Genomic DNA, 19656 nt, shown 5'->3' with positions numbered 1-19656 from the left:
CAAAACTAAAACACAAATCTTGCAGAAAACACTGAAAAGAAATGTATCATCTTTACCTTTATGCCTTTTGGTGATCAGTTCATGTTTTGCTCACTTAACTATTCACAGTAACAGACATTTTCAGTAAGAGTGCCCAAACTTTTGCATGCTGCTGTATATATCTCATCTCATCTCATTATCTCTAGCCACTTTATCCTGTTCTACAGGGTCGCAGGCAAGCTGAAGCCTATCCCAGCTGACTACGGGCGAAAGGCGGGGTACACCCTGGACAAGTCACCAGGTCATCACAGGGCTGACACACAGACACAGACAACCATTCACACTCACATTCACACCTATGGTCAATTTAGAGTCACCAGTTAACCTAACCTGCATGTCTTTGGACTGTGGGGGAAACTGGAGCACCCGGAGGAAACCCACGTGGACACGGGGAGAACATGCAAACTCCGCACAGAAAGGCCCTCGCCGGCCACGGGGCTCGAACCCGGACCTTCTTGCTGTGAGGCACCAGCGCTAACCACTACACCACCGTGCCGCCATATATATATATATAAAATGAGACTGTGTATCACAGTCAGGTCTATAAGTATTTGGGCAGTGTACACCACCACAATGGATTTGAAATAAAGCAGTCAATATTGAAGTGATTTTCAGCTTTAATTCAAGGCATTTAACAGAAAGTTCACATTAACCCTTTTAGTAATTACAGCCATTATTTTATATAGTCCCTCCATTTTCACAGGCTCAAAAATAATTAGACAATTGACTGATAAGCAGTTTCATGGCCAGATGTGGTCTGTTTCCTCATTATTTCATGGCAAATTAAGGAGATAAAAGGTCTAGAGTTGATTCCAAGTGTTGAATTTGCATTTGACAGCTGTTCGTAGGAACTCTCAATATGCAGTCCAAAGAGGCATTGACGCAAGTGAAGGAGGTCATCAGTAGGCTGAAAAAAACAACAACAAAAAAACCCCAGACATATCAGAAAGATAGCAGAAATTGTAGGAGTGGCCAAATCATCAATTTGGCACATTCCCAAAAAGAAGGAATGCTCTGGTGACCTCAGCAACACCAAAAGGTCTGGAAGACCATGGAAAACAACTAAAGTGGATGATTGTAGAATTCTTTCCTTGGTGATGAAAAACCCCTTTACAACATCTAGCCAAGTCAATAACACTCTTGATGAGGTAGGCATATCATTGTCAAAGTCTCCAATCAAGGCATGTCTTCATGAATGTAAATACTTCAAAATGCAAACCACTGATAACACTCAAGAACAGAAAGGCCAGATTAGACTTTGCTAGAAAGCCTGTCCAATACTGAAACAAAATTCTGTGGACAGATGAAACCAATATTAACTTGTAAAAGAATGAGAAGTATATGGAAAGGAAGGGCTCATGATCCAAAGCAAACTGCATCATGTCAAACATGGTGATTATGGGCATGTATGGGTGCCAATGGAACTGGGTCACTGGTGTTTATTGATGATATGACTGCTGATAGAAGTAGCAGGATGGATTCTAAAATATATAGAGCTGTATTTTCTGGTCAGATGCTGCAAAACTAATAGCACAACATTTCACAGTACAGATGGATAAGAACCCAAAACATACAGCGAAAGAGTCCCAAGATGTTCTTAAGGCAAAGAAATGGAATGTTCTTAAATGGATGAGTCAGTCAACCCAGTTGATCATGCTTTTCACTTACTGAAGACAAAACTGAAGGCAGAAAGACCTAGAAAGAAGCAGCAACTGAAGGCTGCTGCAGTAAAGGCCTGGAAAAGCATCTCAAGGGGGAAAATCAGCATTTGGTAATGTTCATGGGTCCCAGGCTTCAGGTGGTCATTGGCAGCGAATGATTTACTTCCAAGGATTAAAAATAGGTACCCTATGGATACACGTGGCTACTGCTTATAAATAAAATTGTTTTCTGATACCATGTCCATACAGTAAATATAGCATATATTTACTCTATGAGGCAGTAGCCACAAAAATGAAGCGTAATCCAAAAATGAACAATTTAAAAATCACAGAAGTAAAATATACCAAGTGTCTGTACTTTATATCATTCTATTCATACCTCTTACAGTTTTTGAAACTGAACCCTCTGAACCGAAGCTGACATACACATGCCATCACCATGACTGGAACTCTTATTTCCTGGACAAGGTCCGGCACTTGAGCTCAGTGGTCTCTTTTTGAAAATTTCCCATAGGGACCACTGGCCGAAGAAGGCAAGGAAAGGGGGACAGCCCTTATATATATATATATATATATATATATATATATATATATATATATACACACACACACACAGTGGTGCTTGAAAGTTTGTGAACCCTTTAGAATTTTCTATATTTCTGCATAAATATGCCCTAAAACATCATTAGATTTTCACACAAGTCCTAAAAGTAGATAAAGAGAACCCAGTTAAACAAATGAGACAAAAATATTATACTTGGTCATTTATTTATTGAGGAAAATGATCTAATATTACATATCTGTGAGTGGCAAAAGTATGTGAACCTCTAGGATTAGCAGTTAATTTGAAGGTGAAATTAGAGTCAGGTGTTTTTAATCAATGGGACGACAACCAGGTGTGAGTGGGCACCCTGTTTTATTTAAAGAACAGGGGTCTATCAAAGTCTGATCTTCACAACACATGTTTGTGGAAGTGTATCATGGCACGAACAAAGGAGATTTCTGAGGACCTCAGAAAAAGCGTTCCTGATGCTTATCAGGCTGGAAAAGGTTACAAAATCATATCTAAAGAGTTTGGACTCCACCAATCCACAGTCAGACAGATTGTGTACAAATGGAGGAAATTCAAGACCATTGTTACCCTCCCCAGGAGTGGTCGACCAACAAAGATCACTCCAAGAGCAAGGCGTGTAATAGTCGGTGAGGTCACAAAGGATCCCAGGATAACTTCTAAGCAACTGAAGGCCTCTCTCACATTGCCTAATGTTAATGTTCATGAGTCCACCATCAGGAGAACACTGAACAACAATGGTGTGCATGGCAGGGTTGCAAGGAGAAAGCCACTGCTCTCCAAAAAGAACATTGCTGCTCATCTGCAATTTGCTAAAGATCACGTGGACAAGCCAGAAGGCTATTGGAAAAATGTTTTGGACGGATGAGAACAAAATAGAACTTTTTGGTTTAAATGAGAAGCATTATGTTTGGCAAAAGGAAAACACTGCATTCCAGCATAAGAACCTTATCCCGTCTGTGAAACATGCTGGTGGTAGTATCATGGTTTGAGCCTGTTTTGCTGCATCTGGGCCAGGATGGCTTGCCGTCATTGATGGAACAATGAATTCTGAATTATACCAGCAAATTCTAAAGGAAAATATCAGGACGTGTGTCCATGAACTGAATCTCAAGAGAAGGTGGGTCATGCAGCAAGACAACGACCCTAAGCACACAAGTCATTCTACCAAAGAATGGTTAAAGAAGAATAAAGTTAATTTTTTTGGAATGGCCAAGTCAAAGTCCTGACCTTTAATCCAATGGAAATGTTGTGGAAGGACCTGAAGCAAGCAGTTCATGTGAGGAAACCCACCAACATCCCAGAGTTGAAGCTGTTCTGTATGGAGGAATGGGCTAAAATTCCTCCAAGCTGGTGTGCAGGACTGATCAACAGTTACCGCAAACGTTTAGTTGCAGTTATTGCTGCACAAGGGGGTCACACCAGATACTGAAAGCAAAGGTTCACATACTTTTGCCACTCACAGATATATAATATTGGATCATTTTCCTCAATAAATAAATGACCAAGTATAATATTTTTGTCTCATTTGTTTAACTGGGTTCTCTTTATCTACTTTTAGGACTTGTGAAAATCTGATGTTGTTTTAGGTCATATTTATGCAGAAATATAGAAAATTCTAAAGGGTTCACAAACTTTCAAGCACCACTGTGTATATATATATATATATATATATATATATATATATATATATATATATATATATATATTTTTTTTTTAAACACCATGAGTTAAAGTTGAAAGTCTACATCTATATTTAGGCTAATCGTATCTACAGAGAGAGAGAGAGAGAGAGAGAGAGAGATAGATAGATAGATAGATAGATAGATAGATATTCTTTGTTACAAAACATGTGATGTCATGTTTTGTTCTGTTCCCAAATCACAGAAATTCTCTGTTCTAGTACAGCATGTGCCCATGTGCTAGGGTTGCATAATTACACATATGTACAGCATATGTACCTTTCTTCTGTCTGTCTGATGAGTCTCTCTCTCTCTCTCTCTCTCTGGTCTAGGCAGTGGACCTCCTTCTGCTCCTCAGATAGTGGTGTGTGCCAGTTTCCAGTCATTGAACCTGCAGGAGAAGAAGACCTCCATGCTGGGCCAGATGGTACGTTCGAAAGCTCTCACGCCTAATTCCACAAATATTGAAATACATTCAGTCCACAACAACAGACAGCTCACAGTACGCCAGCACGCAATACTACAACCTATTTGCTACTTCTCAAAACTTTTCCTTGGACTAAGCACATTAAAGCAGGAAAACAGTGCAATGCTTGTCTTCTGGATCAGAGCTCAATATGTAAGCATATTGTTATATACAATATCTGTTTACAGTTTTTCTTTAAAAAAAAAAAGACGAAATAATAACCTCAGGTTTGATGCAATTATTAATCTCTTCTGTTAGGGAAAATGTTCACAGAAGCCCCAAATAATCATGGATTTCTGTACGTGATTTTCCCTCATAATAAGGTTTTGTCTTCTCATGACCTCAAATTAATTCTCATGAGATAAAAGATATACAGTGTCTTGCAAAAGTATTAATCCCCCCTTGGTGTTTGTCCTGTTTTGTTGCATTACAAGCTGAAATTAAAATGGCTTTTTTGAGGGTTATCACCATTTGATTTACACAACATGCCTACAATTTTAAAGGTTTAAATTGTTGTTTTATTGTGACATAAACAACCATTAAGACGAAAGAACAAAAATCTGGACTGTGCATAGGTATTCACCCCCACCCCAAAAGTCAATACTTTGTAGAGCCACCTTTTGCTTACAGTTACAGCTGCAAGTCTCTTGGGGTATGTCTCTATTAGCTTAGCACATCTAACCACTGGGATTTTTGCCCATTCCTCAAGGCAAACCTGCTCCAATTCCTTCAAGTTAGATGGTGTACAGCAATTTTGAAGTTAAGCCCCAGATTCTCAATTGGATTGAGGTCTGGGCTTTGATTAGGCCACTCCAAGACATTTAAATGTTTCCCTTTAAACCACTTTATTGTAGCTTTAGCAGTATGTTTAGGGTCATTGTCCTGCTGGAACGTTGAACCTTCGTCCCAATCTCAAACCTCTGGTTGACTCAAACAGGTTTTCCTCCAGAATTGCCCTGCATTTAGTGCCATCCAGCTTTCCTTCAGTCCTGACCAGCTTTCCTGTCCCTGCAGATGAAAAATATCCCCACAGCATGATGCTGCCACCAATATGCTTCACTGTAGGAATGGTGTTCTCAGGATGATGGGTTTGCGCCACACATGGCGTTTTCCAAGATGGCTAAAAAGATCAGTTTTAGTCTCATTTGACCAGAGAATCTTCCTCCCTGTGTTTGGAGAGTCTGCCACATGCTGCTGGGCAAACTCCAAACATGTTTTCTTAAGCAATTACTTTTTCTGGCCACTTTTCCATAAAGCCCCACTCTGTGGAGTATATGGCTTAAAGTAGTCCTCTGGACAGATACTCCCATCTCCGCTGTGGATCTTTGAAGCTCCTTCAGCGTTATCTTTGGTGTCTTTGTTGCATCTCTGATTAATGCCCTCCTTGCCCAGTCTGTGATTTTTGGTAGGTGGCCTTCTCTTGTCAGGTTTGTAGTAGTGCCATATCCTTTCCATTTTGCTTTAATGGATTTAATGGTGCTCTGTGGGATATTCAAAGTTTGGGATATTTTTTATAACCCAACCCTGATCTATACTTCTCCACAGCTTTGTCTTTGACCTGTTTGGAGTGCTCCTTGGTTTTCATGTTGCTTGCTTAGTAGTGTTGCAGAGTCAGGGTCCTTCCAGAACAGGTTGATTTATACAGACATCATGTGACAGATCATGTGATACTTTGATTGCATACAGGTGGATCTTAATCATATAATTATGTGACTTATGAAGTGAATTGGTTGGACCAGCCCTTATTTAGGGGTTTCATACGAAAGGGGGTGAATACCTATGCACACTCCAGATTTGTTTTTTTCATCTTAATTATTGTTTGTGTCACAATAATACAACAATTTTCACCTTTAAAGTGGTAGGCATGTTGTATAAATCAAATGGTGCTAACCCCCCAAAAAATCCATTTTAATTCCAGCTTGAAATGTAACAAAACAGGACAAACACCAAGGGGGATGAATACTTTTGCAAGACACTGTAAAAAAATTATCCATAGATAACAATATATTGAGAATATTACATGGTTGCGCAAAGATATCAAGTTTATCTTTGAGTGGTGAATATATTCACTAGTTAGTGAAGTGAACATGTGAAAATATTTTCAACATGAAAAGATAAACTTCATATGTTTTCACCACCGTGTAATGTTCTTTATATTATATGGACACCTTCACAAAAAAAAAAATGTGCAAGTTAATCAAAAGAATTTTAATTTTGAACCGGTTCGCCATTTTTGACAACTCGCGTCCAGTCAGCAGGAAAACACTGGGAGTGACATCATTGGAGTGAAATATCAGGAATTATTATACCTACAGGACACTTTTTCCATGGAATAAAAACATGTATTCTATTTCCTTCTAGTGGGTTTATTGATAGCATGAAATATTGTTATCATATCGCTTATCATCCGTGTATTACGCCCCTCTACCCAATGGAGAATGAGCGTGCAATAATGTTACAATATTGCACGTTGCCAAGACAACACAATGTCACACATCGGAGACGTAAAACTTCAGTGTTCGTGAGCGACAGTGACAATTTGTAAACAAACATGGCCACCAGGTTTGCTTCATTAAAAATGGAAGATTTTGAGAGAATTTTGGCTGCCAGCTAGCTCCATTGTGTGTAGCTGTCAATGTTGATTTTAAAAGTAACTAAGTAAAGTACAGAGTGAAAATAATAATATTCGGATTGACTGCGCTAGCATTGGCCTTCACTAATGCTACACTGGGTGGAAGGTAACCGGACTGCCACGCTAACAGCACCAAGTCGCGGGTAAGCTAGTGTTGGCCTTCACTAACGCTACTGCTACACCAATTGGATGGTAACTGGACTGCTGCGCTAACAGCACCAAGTCACCGGCAAGCTAGCGTTGACTTTTGCTAACGCTACTGCTACACCGGCTGGAAGGTAACTAGACTGCCACATTAACAACACCAAGTCGTGGATAAGCTAGCATTGACCTTTGCTAACACTACTGCTATGCCGACTGGAAGTTAACTGGACTGCTGCTCTAACAGCACCGAGTTGCAGATAAACTAGCATTGACCTTTGACAATGCTGATATGAAGAGTGTGAATGTATAATAATAATAATAACTTTTTTTTGTAATCTATCAGATATATTCCATCCAGTTACCATGATACTGAACTCGTCTTCGACTCATTCAGTATCATGCTAGCTGAATGGAATATATCTGATAGACAACTCAAAGTCAGCTAATATTATTTAGTTATTATACATACAGGATACTTTTTCCACGGAATCAAAACATGTATTCTATTCCCTTCTATTGGGTTTATTGAGAGCATGCAATATTGTTATCATATCGCTTATCCTCCGTGTATTATGCCACTCTACCCAATGGAGAATGAGCATGTAATATTGTTACAATATTTCACATTGTCAAGACAACATGATGTCACACATCGGAGACATAAAACTTCCACGTTAGTGAGCGACAGTGACAATTTGTAAACAAATGTGGCCTCCAGGTTTGCTTTGTTATAAACAGAAGATTTTGAGAGAATTGTGTGTAGCTGTCAATGTTGATTTTAAAAGTAACTAAGTAAATTACACGGGAAGAATAATAATATTCGGATTGACTGCACTAGCGTTGGCCTTCATTAACGCTACACTGGGTGGAAGGTAACTGGACCGCTGTGCTAACAGTACCGAGTCGCGGGTAAGCTAGCGTTGGCCTTCGCTAATGCTACTGCTACACCAGCTGGAAAGTAACTGGATTGCCACGTTAACAGCACTAAGTTGCGGGTAAGCTAGCATTGACCTTTGAGAATGCTGATATGAAGAAAGGGTGTATGTATAATAATAATTATAATACATAGAGCCAAATTACTCGATTCTGATTGGTCAATCAAGGAGGGCTTTTTTCCTTAACACGGGGCCATATTTCTGAAATGCTATTGGCTAGTTCATTGCTTGGTTACGGTTACAAAAATTAGCTAATTTTGTCAACAAAATGGCTGACTCTGCTGACTCAGCAATGCCTCGTTTCGCTATATTTGATGAAGAAATGATAAACCAATTGAAAGCTGCAAGTGAAAATGAAAATACCAAAAAAAAGTACAAATTTTTGGCTTTCCTTGTTTAAGAAATGGGCCACAGAAAGACAAATAAATGACTCTCTAGTGGCATATGAATGCTGTGAGTTAGACAAGGTGCTATCGCAGTTTTATGCAGAAGTGAGGAAAGAAAATGGGGAAAACTACGACCCAGACTCTCTTAAAGTAATGCAGGCTTTTGTAAAGAAGTTCCAATAAAATTTTGTAAACCACTTTCAAAATCCTCGTGTCGTGTCGCCGTGTCATGATGAAAGACACTTTAGAAACTGATTCAAACGTGCAAAATAGTCTTGCGCCCTGATCAGAAAACGTGAATGACAAATGTTGTGAACTTGAATGGCTTCCGAAGTATGAATTTGGCCCTATATATTATAAACAAGTAATCGTATGGTTCCTCGTAAAATTAAGGATCAATTTCACTTGTGATTTCAAAGTTTTGAAATTGCCCTTGTCGCTTCGCGACTCAGGCAATTTTCAAAACTTCAAAATCACTCGTGAAATTAATCCTTAATTTTACTCGGCCCCATACAATTACCTATAATAATAATAATAATAATAGGGCGGCACGGTGGTGTAGTGGTTAACGCTGTCGCCTCACAGCAAGAAGGTCCTGGGTTCGAGCCCCGGGGCCGGCGAGGGCCTTTCTGTGCGGAGTTTGCATGTTCTCCCCGTGTCCGCGTGGGTTTCCTCCGGGTGCTCCGGTTTCCCCCACAGTCCAAAGACATGCAGGTTAGGTTAACTGGTGACTCTAAATTGACCGTAGGTAGGTGTGAATGTGAGTGTGAATGGTTGTCTGTGTCTATGTGTCAGCCCTGTGATGACCTGGCGACTTGTCCAGGGTGTACCCCGCCTTTCGCCCGTAGTCAGCTGGGATAGGCTCCAGCTTGCCTGCGACCCTGTAGAAGGATAAAGCGGCTAGAGATAATGAGAGATGAGATGAATAATAATAATAATATTTGCTGGCTTTTTTTCATGGTATTTCAGATATATTCCATTCAGCTAGAATGATATAGAACTTGTCTTTGACTCATTCAATATCATGCTAGCTGAATGGAATATATCTGATAGACTATTCAAAGCCAGTAACATATTTAAATATTATTTAAATATGTCACTCAGATCCGTGATGCATGAAAATTGTGAGTTTTTCAACGCAAGAAGATACACTTCATAGTTTGATGCCAACGTTCTTTTTATTATATAGACACATTTACAAACAAAAAGTACACAAATTTATCTAAACAATTCATCCATTTCCTCACAAGTGACATATAGAGATTTATGTCACAGCTTTGGTTCTCCGTGTCCTGGATGTAGCTCGTATGAAAAATACGAGTGGTGTATTTCCCAGTAAAACACTTGTGTCCATATAATATAATGCTGTATTCAATTAAAAGTTGTAACTTGTACTGTTTAGTCTCTGTTTGGACGATCTTCTCAATTCAGCAAGTGACATCAAATCAACATGGCTGCTCACATATAAACAGTAAAGCTTGTGCTTCTTACTTACTTTATATACAAGTATTAGCTTTAGATCACTCAACATACAGAAAGATTCGCTTCATAAATCTGTAACAGTGACTATAAAGTTCACTGTTTTGAGGAGGTAAATATACATCACTCACTAACATCATAGTTAGCTGGTTAGCTTGTCGCCAACAAAACACAAACATGGAGGCACCCATGTTTTTTCCCCACTTTATGCATAATGACGTAATTCCGAGTTCTGAGTTTCCACTTCTGATGTAAGTCGAATATAGCATAATTGAAACTTAATTTTCCAAATAACAACATAGTGAATACGACCTTGATCTTGAGTGTATAGTTAGCCTGTCTTGACGAAAGCCATCATTTTATGTCAGCTTGTTTCACTCAGCCTAGAATTACCCTTTATTACCTTCTGTAATATTTAATAGAAAATAGGACAAATAAACAATAGGTTGTATTTATGAGATAAATGAATTTCCATGCCTGAATCATCATAGTGAAAAAAAAATTAAGTATTGTTGCACTTCAAGTAAAAATTTACAATTACAGTCTTGAAATTACATTTTCTATCTTGGAAAAATATCTAGCAATTGCTAGCAATTTTTAATTATAAATTTAGAATAAAGAATATCATGGTATACTAGCATGCTAAGAAACTGCACATAATCTGTTGACTTTTGCAATTACTAAAAGATATATTTTTTTAATTCTGCATCCATCTAAATTTTTTTCCAAGGACTCCAGAGACCACATATTTATCTCTCTTCATCCTTCACTCCATCAGACTGTTCGGACCAGTGTTAACTGTTGAACTCATTATTAGCTTTTTATGCTGCAAGCCATATGAGTGTGTGTGTGTGTGTGTGTGCGTTTTGTGTTGTGTTGTGTTATTCAGGCAGATACATCACAGACACTGCGACAGTACGGGCTCTGTCAGCTCAGCAGCCACTCTGTACTGCTGACGTGTACCAGGGACTGCCCCCTGGTGGCTGTTCCAGAACCACCCCCTGCGCCTCATTCGAAACACATCCGGACCCCCAAGGATATCAATATTACAGATGAACCAAAAAGTGCGTGTGTGTTTCTTACATAGATATGCTGAAGTATCTAAGAAATGAAACGTGCAATTTTATATCTGTGTTTTGTTTCCCACAGAGGTCCCAGTTGAGAGGCCTGAGCGGTACATAGGTATAGCCAGTCCTTTCATCAACTTCAAGCTTGCACCTCTTAAAATGTAAGCCGTGGGGGGGGGGGGGGGGGGGGGGGGGCACTCTTACTCACTGCAAAACCAGGATAGTTTCCCTACTTGCTGCAGGGTCTCGCTGTGTGTGTGTGTGTGTGTGTGTGTGTGTGTGTGTGTGTGTGTGTGTGTGTGTGTGTGTGTGTGAGAGAGAGAGAGATTTGTAATTGAGTTAAGTACACTCTTGTGTGGGGGAGGGAGGGTGCATTCAGATATAGACAGCTATCAAGTGTCAATATTGATTTGTGTGGCTGTGCATTGAGACTCAGCACATTCATGATTACGAGTCAATACACACCTTCATAGCGCAGACTTCATCACCGCTGCTTACTTACATGCTTTATTGTCCTAAGCAAGAGCCTGAGTGGTGATGTATTTAAACAGCTTTATAGCCCTTGTACTTACATGCTGATTTAGTATCTGTGTGTGTGTGTTCTGCTGCAGTGATTCAAAGACGGTTTCAAAACCAGTTGGCCAAAGACGACACATGCGTACCTCTGATCATCCTTCGTTCTTGGAGTCAGAAGAGAATAAGAGTCCCGACCTCACTCAGCACAATGCCACAGATACTGAGGTATGCTTCATGTATATCCTATATATGTGGACACCTGACCATTTCTCACAATGTTGCCTAAAAGTTAGAAGTACACAATTGTCTAGAATGCCTTTGTATACTTTCAAATTAAATTTTTCCCTTCACTGGAACTAAAGAGTCCACACATGTTTCAGTGTGACAATGCTGTTGTGAAAAAAGCAAGGTCCATAAAGATATGGTTTGGCCATGTAGTGTATATTAATTGTGATACTGGACATGAGAGGAAGCAAAAAATTATATCAAGTTTATTCCAGAAGAAGGTGTCCATACAGGTGTGTCTGTTAAAGGAGCAGTATGTAATCTACATTGCAACCACAATTCAAACATTAACAAGCCATGCTCTTCATCCAAATTAGCCCTACCCCTTTACTGAAACTGTATGCTTTGTGAATGTAGTAGGACAGTGTTGGTTTAGATGTTACAAACAGCACTGTTAAACAAAGCTGGATGTAGATTTTGTTCATTAAGATTATGTGGTATTGTATGATCTCGTTAACCCAGGTGTTCCCAAACTAAGGGATGGAATCATGGGAAAATCTTTTCATTTGTTGCATTTATTTATTGTACAAATTAATACTAGAAATCGCAGATGCTTATGAGATCTACCTATTCATCTATCTGCCTCTGCTAAACAAACTAGCGTTGTGCCTCAGACTGCATACTTATATACTATTCTTGAATGTTCTTGAGCACTAATGCTCATCTGTTTTCCTTTTATGGTTAGTGTTTCAGTTTTAAAAACCTCACGTAGCCTTCAAATCAGAACAGAAAGGTCTGTTTTGCGTTCTAGGTCATCTAGATTTTCTAGATTAGAAAATTCTTTTGAATGTAAGGTCAGTGTCTTCGATGTAAGATGCAGCCCATGATATGTAATTGTAGCAGCTCAATCTTTGTCTTATCTGACCATAAAACTTTCCTCCAGAAGGCTTTTTCTTTGTCCATGTGGTCAGTTACAAGCTTTATTTGAGCTTGAAGTTGTTGATTTTGAAACAGGGGCTTCTTTCGTGGATGACAGCCTCTCAGCTGAAAGCCCGGTATTGCCATGACATTCATGTCCATGATGATACGTAGCGAGTGTGTGAACAGTGCCACTCGCGCAGCCTATATTATTAGTCCAACAACACATAGTCCTATGACAACACTAGTAAATCAGTGCAAGGAATATTCCTTTGATTTTTAGTCACATACTTATGTTTCTGATATAATGAAATGTTTAAATGTCGCAATAGTTCTATAAATGGAATTTGGAAAAAAATAGGTATAGTGGTCCAAGCTTGAGGTTATTATTCATAATCTCCATTTAGGGTCCCACCTTTTGTACTGCATGACCTACTATGTATTAGACTACCATGAACTGAGGAATTATTCATATTTCATAGGATACTATTGATGTGAAAGGATTGGATCTTCTGTTCACTGTGTTTGAGTAATTCTCTGAATGCAGCGTGTGTTTAAATGTGCTTGGGATACAGCTGGGAGGCTGAAGTGAACCCTGCCCGCCCCTGCAACTCATCTGTCCAGCTCCAATGTCACTACCACAGTTTCCCCCAGCACATGCAGAGAGAAAGGGAGAGAGAAAGGGAAAACTGGTGCTGTGTTATGTAAAAAAAAAAAAAGGACAGGTCACATCCTCCATGGTATAAAAAGCAGCGTAATTAGCTTGTCAGTCATTAGGGCAGCTGTCTCACTGGGGGTTCAGGAAGGATCGGTCCAAGCAAAATGTATGTGTGTGTGTGTGTGTGTGTGTGTGTGTGTGTGTGTGTGTGTGTGTGTGGTGAGCATGAATTTTTAATGTAAAGGGAATTACATTTGGTTTAGTAATTCTAGGAATTCCAGAAGAGCACAGTGATAACACCTTGGTACAAAGCTTTCTTCTTTTCTCGTCTTTTTATCCCGCCATTCCTCTTTTTCAGACACGAGGTGACTCATGGCCTGTTTCTGACTCACTGATGCTGTCGTTCGTTAGATGTGGCATGGAGAGAACCCCTAATTGTCCTCTACATCTAAATGGCACAGTGGGATGACTCCTTGGGCTTTATAAGTGGCACAAGGTTGAGAGGGTAAAAAAAGGTTCCAGTAAGACTGTTGCCATGGTGCCACCCACTTCCTTGCAGTTTTAATGAGTTGTCTTAAGACCCACTAAAGGAGCATTTGCTTGATGCTGCAATAGCTCGACTTAATTAGTGGTTAAATACTGACACACTAATCAGGCAGTGGAGCTAATCCCAATCGCACCATCACAGCATCTTCTTATGTTTGTAACTTGTCCTCTCTTACTTAGCCTTCAGTGTCAGTGTATTTTATCTTAAAATTGTGAGCGTAATTTATCTATATGCTCATTTACAACACATAATAAACACTTAAGGACCATTATAAGTGTATATTTGCATTTTATTGGGGAATAAAAATATGCATGGCGCATCTGTGACACCACCCACCCCCAACAGTGTATTTGAGAGGTCTAATTTATTATTTCTTGGAAGAAGACTGGCCAGGGTTAAGATTTCTGTCTTGTGCAGTTTCCCTTCCAGTTCTGAGTAGAAGCGATCTGTTTTTAGACTGTTTTCTTACTCTGTATTTACATTTTCATATCCTAGGTACCAGCAGAAAATAAGATGAAGGATGAAAGCCTTGCTAATGGTAATGCATGTTCACATACAGTAAGTTGCTCACCTGTGTAGGCTTCACAGTTTTGTAGCATCAGCCAGAAGGATACTGACAGTGGTTTATCCACATTCTAGTGGAAGTATGTTGAATCATGATGATCTAATTATAATGAAAATGAAATTGAGAGGCAGCTGGTGAATGCTGATGGAAATACCATCTTTCGTTCTTTTCATAAACCGAGTGCACATTTTGAAAGTCTGCTTCTTTGTCTGGTGCTCCTTTGTAACAAGCGTGCCATGCAATCGGAAAGGAAGCAAATGTGAATGAGCAAGAAGACATACGATAATTCTCCATGCAGCTTTCTATCACCCTCAAGTCATTGTCAAGCCCGTCAGTGTGCTGATGCTAATAATTGCTTTAATGGGATATGATGGCTGGCTGAGTGCTCTGCTATCACTATTACACTTTTTCCACTATCTCTGTCTCTCTCCTGATCTTCTAGTGTTTCTCTTTTTAAATAGCATTGCACAAACAGACAGATACCCACCCACGCAGGCGCACGGGCACACACACACACACACACACACACACACACACACACACACACACACACACACACACACACACACACACACACATTATCATTTCCATCTCTCTGATCGTGATTCTGCACTGGCCCCTCATCACGACAGGCCAATTACATGCTTTCCTATGGAGCCTAGTGTGTTGCTTAGTAACACCTGGAGTGAGCTAAATGAAGCGGGCTCTGCAGTGGCTTCTCTAGAACGTCTAAATTACTGCCGCTTCCTCCTTCTTAGCATGCCTGGCTTTAGTTTGTAACTGAGAATAAGTTTGCAATGTGCGTTTACTGGAAGAACAAAGGCGCTTATACATAGTTTTGTTTTTTGTTTGCTAACTAATTCTGTTCCTGACTGTTATAGCCTGAAAGGGAAAAAAATCCCTGATCTTGGAATAGTGCGAAAGACCACCAAGACCTCAAAGGTCAAATACAATGAGATGTGAGAACTATATAAGCCATAGGACAGTTTTCCACATATGTGATGCAGTAACTGCTAACTCAATTCTAAGTAATGTTAGTTCTGGTTCAGCAGATGGGAAAAACATCTAGAACCTTTGGAAGTGGACTAATAAAAAATAAAGGCCTAGTGGTTATTTTGGTAGAGTACCAAAGGTTATTTTAATTTGTCCAGTTCACGTGGATCATTTTTTCACCCATCCACAAAAAAAAACAAAAAAAACCTCTGTAATAATAACTACAGGTTGTTAACCTGAGCCACATCTAAGTCTTTATTGTGTAATAACATGGCACATGAGCACAAACGCTGTAATTTAGTTGATGGATATGCCTGAAATAGAGCTCATCACCATGGCTTATCCTAATTCAGAGCAGGCTGCCAAAACACCAATTCTGAAGAGCTACAGCAATTCACACATTAGTGTTGTCCCTACTCTCACACACCTGATTCCACTCATAAAGTGCTTGGTAACAATCTGATTAACTGATCCATGTGTGTTACAATACAGTTTGTTAATGTGCATTGCAGAATTAGCATCAAAAACCTAAAACAGGTTCTGATCTATCAGGTCCTACGTGTTACCTTTGTTACTGTCAGATGCTGATTTGGTTCCTGAGAAGGAAACCTCACCTTTCCAGGGAATGTATTTGCAGGAGAAGGCTATGCTTCAAGAAACATGGGTCAACATGCAAGACTTCACCAAATGCTTCCAGTAAGGGTCATCCACACAATAATTTGTTTCTCAGTGATTTCAAATGATGAGCATTTCTCTGAGAACATTCTTGACAGTTGTGTACCACTGATGCTTCCTATGTCTGTCTGTTTAAAGGACATTGATGGTTTTTCACAAAGAAAACAGCTACCATTACCAGTTTCAGAAGTCACAGTTTAAGGTAAAGTAGTTATCCTTTCATCATATATATATAATGTATAGAGTCATTTCTGTACAACATTTCTTTGAAAGGATCCTACTTAAGATATACAGTACATATTAGAAACCTTCTGAAGTAAAAACTCCAGCATGAACTGTGTTTCTGGAACAATGTGTCTTCTATAGACTTGCATTTATCAAACAATATTTACTGACAACAAAAAGGGTTTCTAAAATAATATAACCTCTAGTTTTGTTTTTTTTTACTCTTGTTCACTCGCTCAGGCAATTCTCTGACTTTTCTGCACCAATCCTTGACTTGCAAGTGATGTCAAAGCAAAATAGAAACCCGGATGTCGGCCATGTTGGTGGATATACAAATGTGGGGTCAAGCGACATTCCATACAAAACAGTCACGTGTGCGCAGCTCTCTTTGTTTTTTCACTGCTTTAACCGTTCTTTTAGCTATGCCATATTTTTGTGCTGTATATGGTTGTGGTCACAACAGTACTCATGACCATGGCACATTCCGAATTTTTTAGAATTCCGTCCGTGATTCGGAAAGAGGGCGAGGAAACTGAGGCTTAGTACGGAGAAGGGGACAAGAGGATCAGGATAATTCATCCAATGACCATTTCGTTCAAAGCCTTTTTCATATGCACTATCAATTATTTTATATTTCAGGTATTCCGGTGTTCGCGAACGAAGCTGCTGCGAGAGCGCTGCTCCGCACCTAAAGATTTAATGTGATCCAGCCGACTTTACAAATGAATAACTCAGCCAACGGAGCTCGCAGCAAAGCCAAATTTTACAGGCACCTCCCTCTAAGCCTCCCACTTCGAAAGAGCATAGTCTTGGGTTGGTAGGACCGTGCTTCAGCCTGGTATTCATGAACGAAGGCCCCGTAAGAGTGCTTCTCTGCGCCCAAATATTTAATATGATCCAGCCAGAAACATGGACATGCAAGCGAGCAGCCTGCAATGACAAGGGAGTTAAACGCATCCTAGGGTCAGCAAGTGGCACGGGCCGACATGGTTACCCCCCTTAGTACTCTCTTTAGTGTCGAAGTGCATGTACATATATAAAGCACTCATTTGCTTTATAAAAATGAGCTTTGCTTCAGTCAAATTCCACTGAGAATTCCTCCTGTTTTTGATCAAACAAATACCTGAAATATAAAATAATTGATAGTGTGTATGGCTTTGGGTGAAATGTCTTAACTATTGGACAAAAAGGCATTGGACGAAATGACCTGTATCCTTACTCGATGATTGGTAGATGCGTCTTATCTTCAGAAAAGTCTGACTTTTTTAAATACTATGTGTCAAAACCACACATATCTATCTTCTCTTTGTATCAAATCTTCGCTCGATCGTTCAAATTGTGGTAATTCTGAGAAAATTCAGCACTGTTTACAGACACGCTTTCAGCGGCCGTCATCCTAGTTGCTTTGTATATCCATCACCATTGGTGGACGTTCATGACATAGCACATTTTGATCACGTGGTTGCAAGTCATCTATATAACTGAGTCACCTGATTTGACCTGACCTGGCCTTCTTTTGTTTGTTTGTTCCCCCCAATTTGTTCACTTGAAAATTTCCACTCCCCATCATCACACAGATGAAGGTGCTATCTACCCTCTTCTGCATACAGGTGCTTACAAGTACCCACAGTTGCTTATTGTCACTCTGACTGATGGGAGAGGGAATGTAATGCCTTCCTGTCCACCTCGAGCGCCAGGACGACTTTGCTTCCCTTGACTTATGGCATCAGAATTTGAACTTGTGATCTCAGATGATAGTGCAAATGCTTTTCTGTTGCACCCAATGACTATATATAAGGATGGATGTCATAACAGGAAGTCAAAGGTGATGCCAAATTGTCTCTGAGGCCCTTTAGTGGTTGGCTACAGTACAATTTTCAACCCCACCCATTCCCATGTTACTCAAATTTCCATTTTAAGTTACATCTTCACAAATTATTTTCATAGTCATTTTTACAAGTTCAGTTGGCCTTGATGTCTCCCAAATGTATCCTTATGATAAATACTTTTTTGTAGGAATTTATTTGATGATAAATAAAAAAGCCCATGATTGATGGGGTGATTAACAGTTTTGGACATGACAGTGGGGGTGGCATGGTGGTGTAGTGGTTAGCACTGTCACCTCACAGCAAGAAGGTCCTGGGTTTGAGCCCAGCGGCCGACTAGGGCCTTTCTGTGTGCAGTTTGCATGTTCTCCCTGTGTCTGCATGGGTTTCCTCCGGGTGCTCCGGTTTCCCTCACAGTCCAAAGACATGCAGGTTAGGCTCAGGGGTGATAGCGTTCCGGCGCCGCGCCGGATTTCCGGCGTACCGTGGCTGGGGAAAAAAAAAATCTAGTTCGCCCATTGTCCTGTGTCATTCTGAGATGCGCAGATAGACAGTAAAGGGAATTCGCATGATATGGAACTAATGGGAAAAAAGTGCCGTCATGGCACGAATTAGACCTAATTCGTGCCATGACGGCACTTTTTTCCCACTAGTTCCATATCATGCGAATTCCCTTTACTGTCTATCTGCGCATCTCAGAATGACAAAGGACAATGGGCGAACTAGATTTTTTTTCCCCAGCCACGGTACGCCGGAAATCCGGCGCGGCGCCGGAACGCTATCACTCCTGTGGTGGCTTTAAATTGACCGTAGGTGTGAATGTGACTGTGAATGGTTGTCTGTGTCTATATGTCAGCCCTGCAATGACCTGGCAACTTGTCCAGGGTGTACCCTGCCTCTCGCCCATAGTCAGCTGGGATAGGCTCCAGCTTGCCTGCGATCCTGCACAGGATAAGCGGCTACAAATAATGGATGGATGGATGGATGGATGGATGGATGGATGGATGGATGGACATGACAGTGGAGACTCATGAATGTACACACGCTCCAACACATACCTGAAACTAGCCATGTCTTGTTCTGCTGTAAATTTTTCAGACCATCAGAGGGGAGTTCTTTGCAGTTTTTTGGGGGGATTTTGCTTATTTTGATGTCTATGCTAGTTCATTGTACTGATATTAAAACTAGCAAATCAGCATGCACGAACAAAGTGTTATGTCATAAACCAAAGCAACTAGTTAAATATCATAATAATTTATTAACTGTCTCTCCATTTTAAACAACCTGAACTAACAGAATGAGCAAAGGGTGTAAAGAGCACATCTCCATTCGGATGGAGCAAAAAGGTTGTGTTGACTGCTGTTAACCAGTATATTTTGAGTTGGTGCCTTACATTAGCTAATTATACTTACATTACTTTGATTAAAACAATGGATAATGTCAGCT

At 40.0% G+C, this 19656-nt stretch overlaps 1 protein-coding gene across 3 annotated transcripts in view; it reads left to right on the top strand.

Moving 5' to 3' along the window:
* Positions 1-19656, top strand: part of adgb (androglobin) — a 137170-nt gene that overhangs the window by 53201 nt on the left and 64313 nt on the right. For all 3 annotated transcript variants that reach the window (XM_060914109.1, XM_060914108.1, XM_060914110.1), the window contains 7 exons: positions 4286-4380; positions 10885-11059; positions 11145-11223; positions 11674-11803; positions 14422-14464; positions 16066-16180; positions 16298-16361. In XM_060914109.1, the coding sequence (XP_060770092.1) occupies positions 4286-4380; positions 10885-11059; positions 11145-11223; positions 11674-11803; positions 14422-14464; positions 16066-16180; positions 16298-16361 (701 nt within the window). The remainder of the gene's footprint in view (positions 1-4285; positions 4381-10884; positions 11060-11144; positions 11224-11673; positions 11804-14421; positions 14465-16065; positions 16181-16297; positions 16362-19656) is intronic.

The sequence above is a fragment of the Neoarius graeffei genome, chromosome 2 (assembly GCF_027579695.1).
Source record: "Neoarius graeffei isolate fNeoGra1 chromosome 2, fNeoGra1.pri, whole genome shotgun sequence".
NCBI lineage: Eukaryota > Metazoa > Chordata > Actinopteri > Siluriformes > Ariidae > Neoarius > Neoarius graeffei.
The sequence above is the reverse complement of the archived record's forward strand: the minus strand, read 5'-3'. Positions and strand labels throughout refer to the sequence as shown.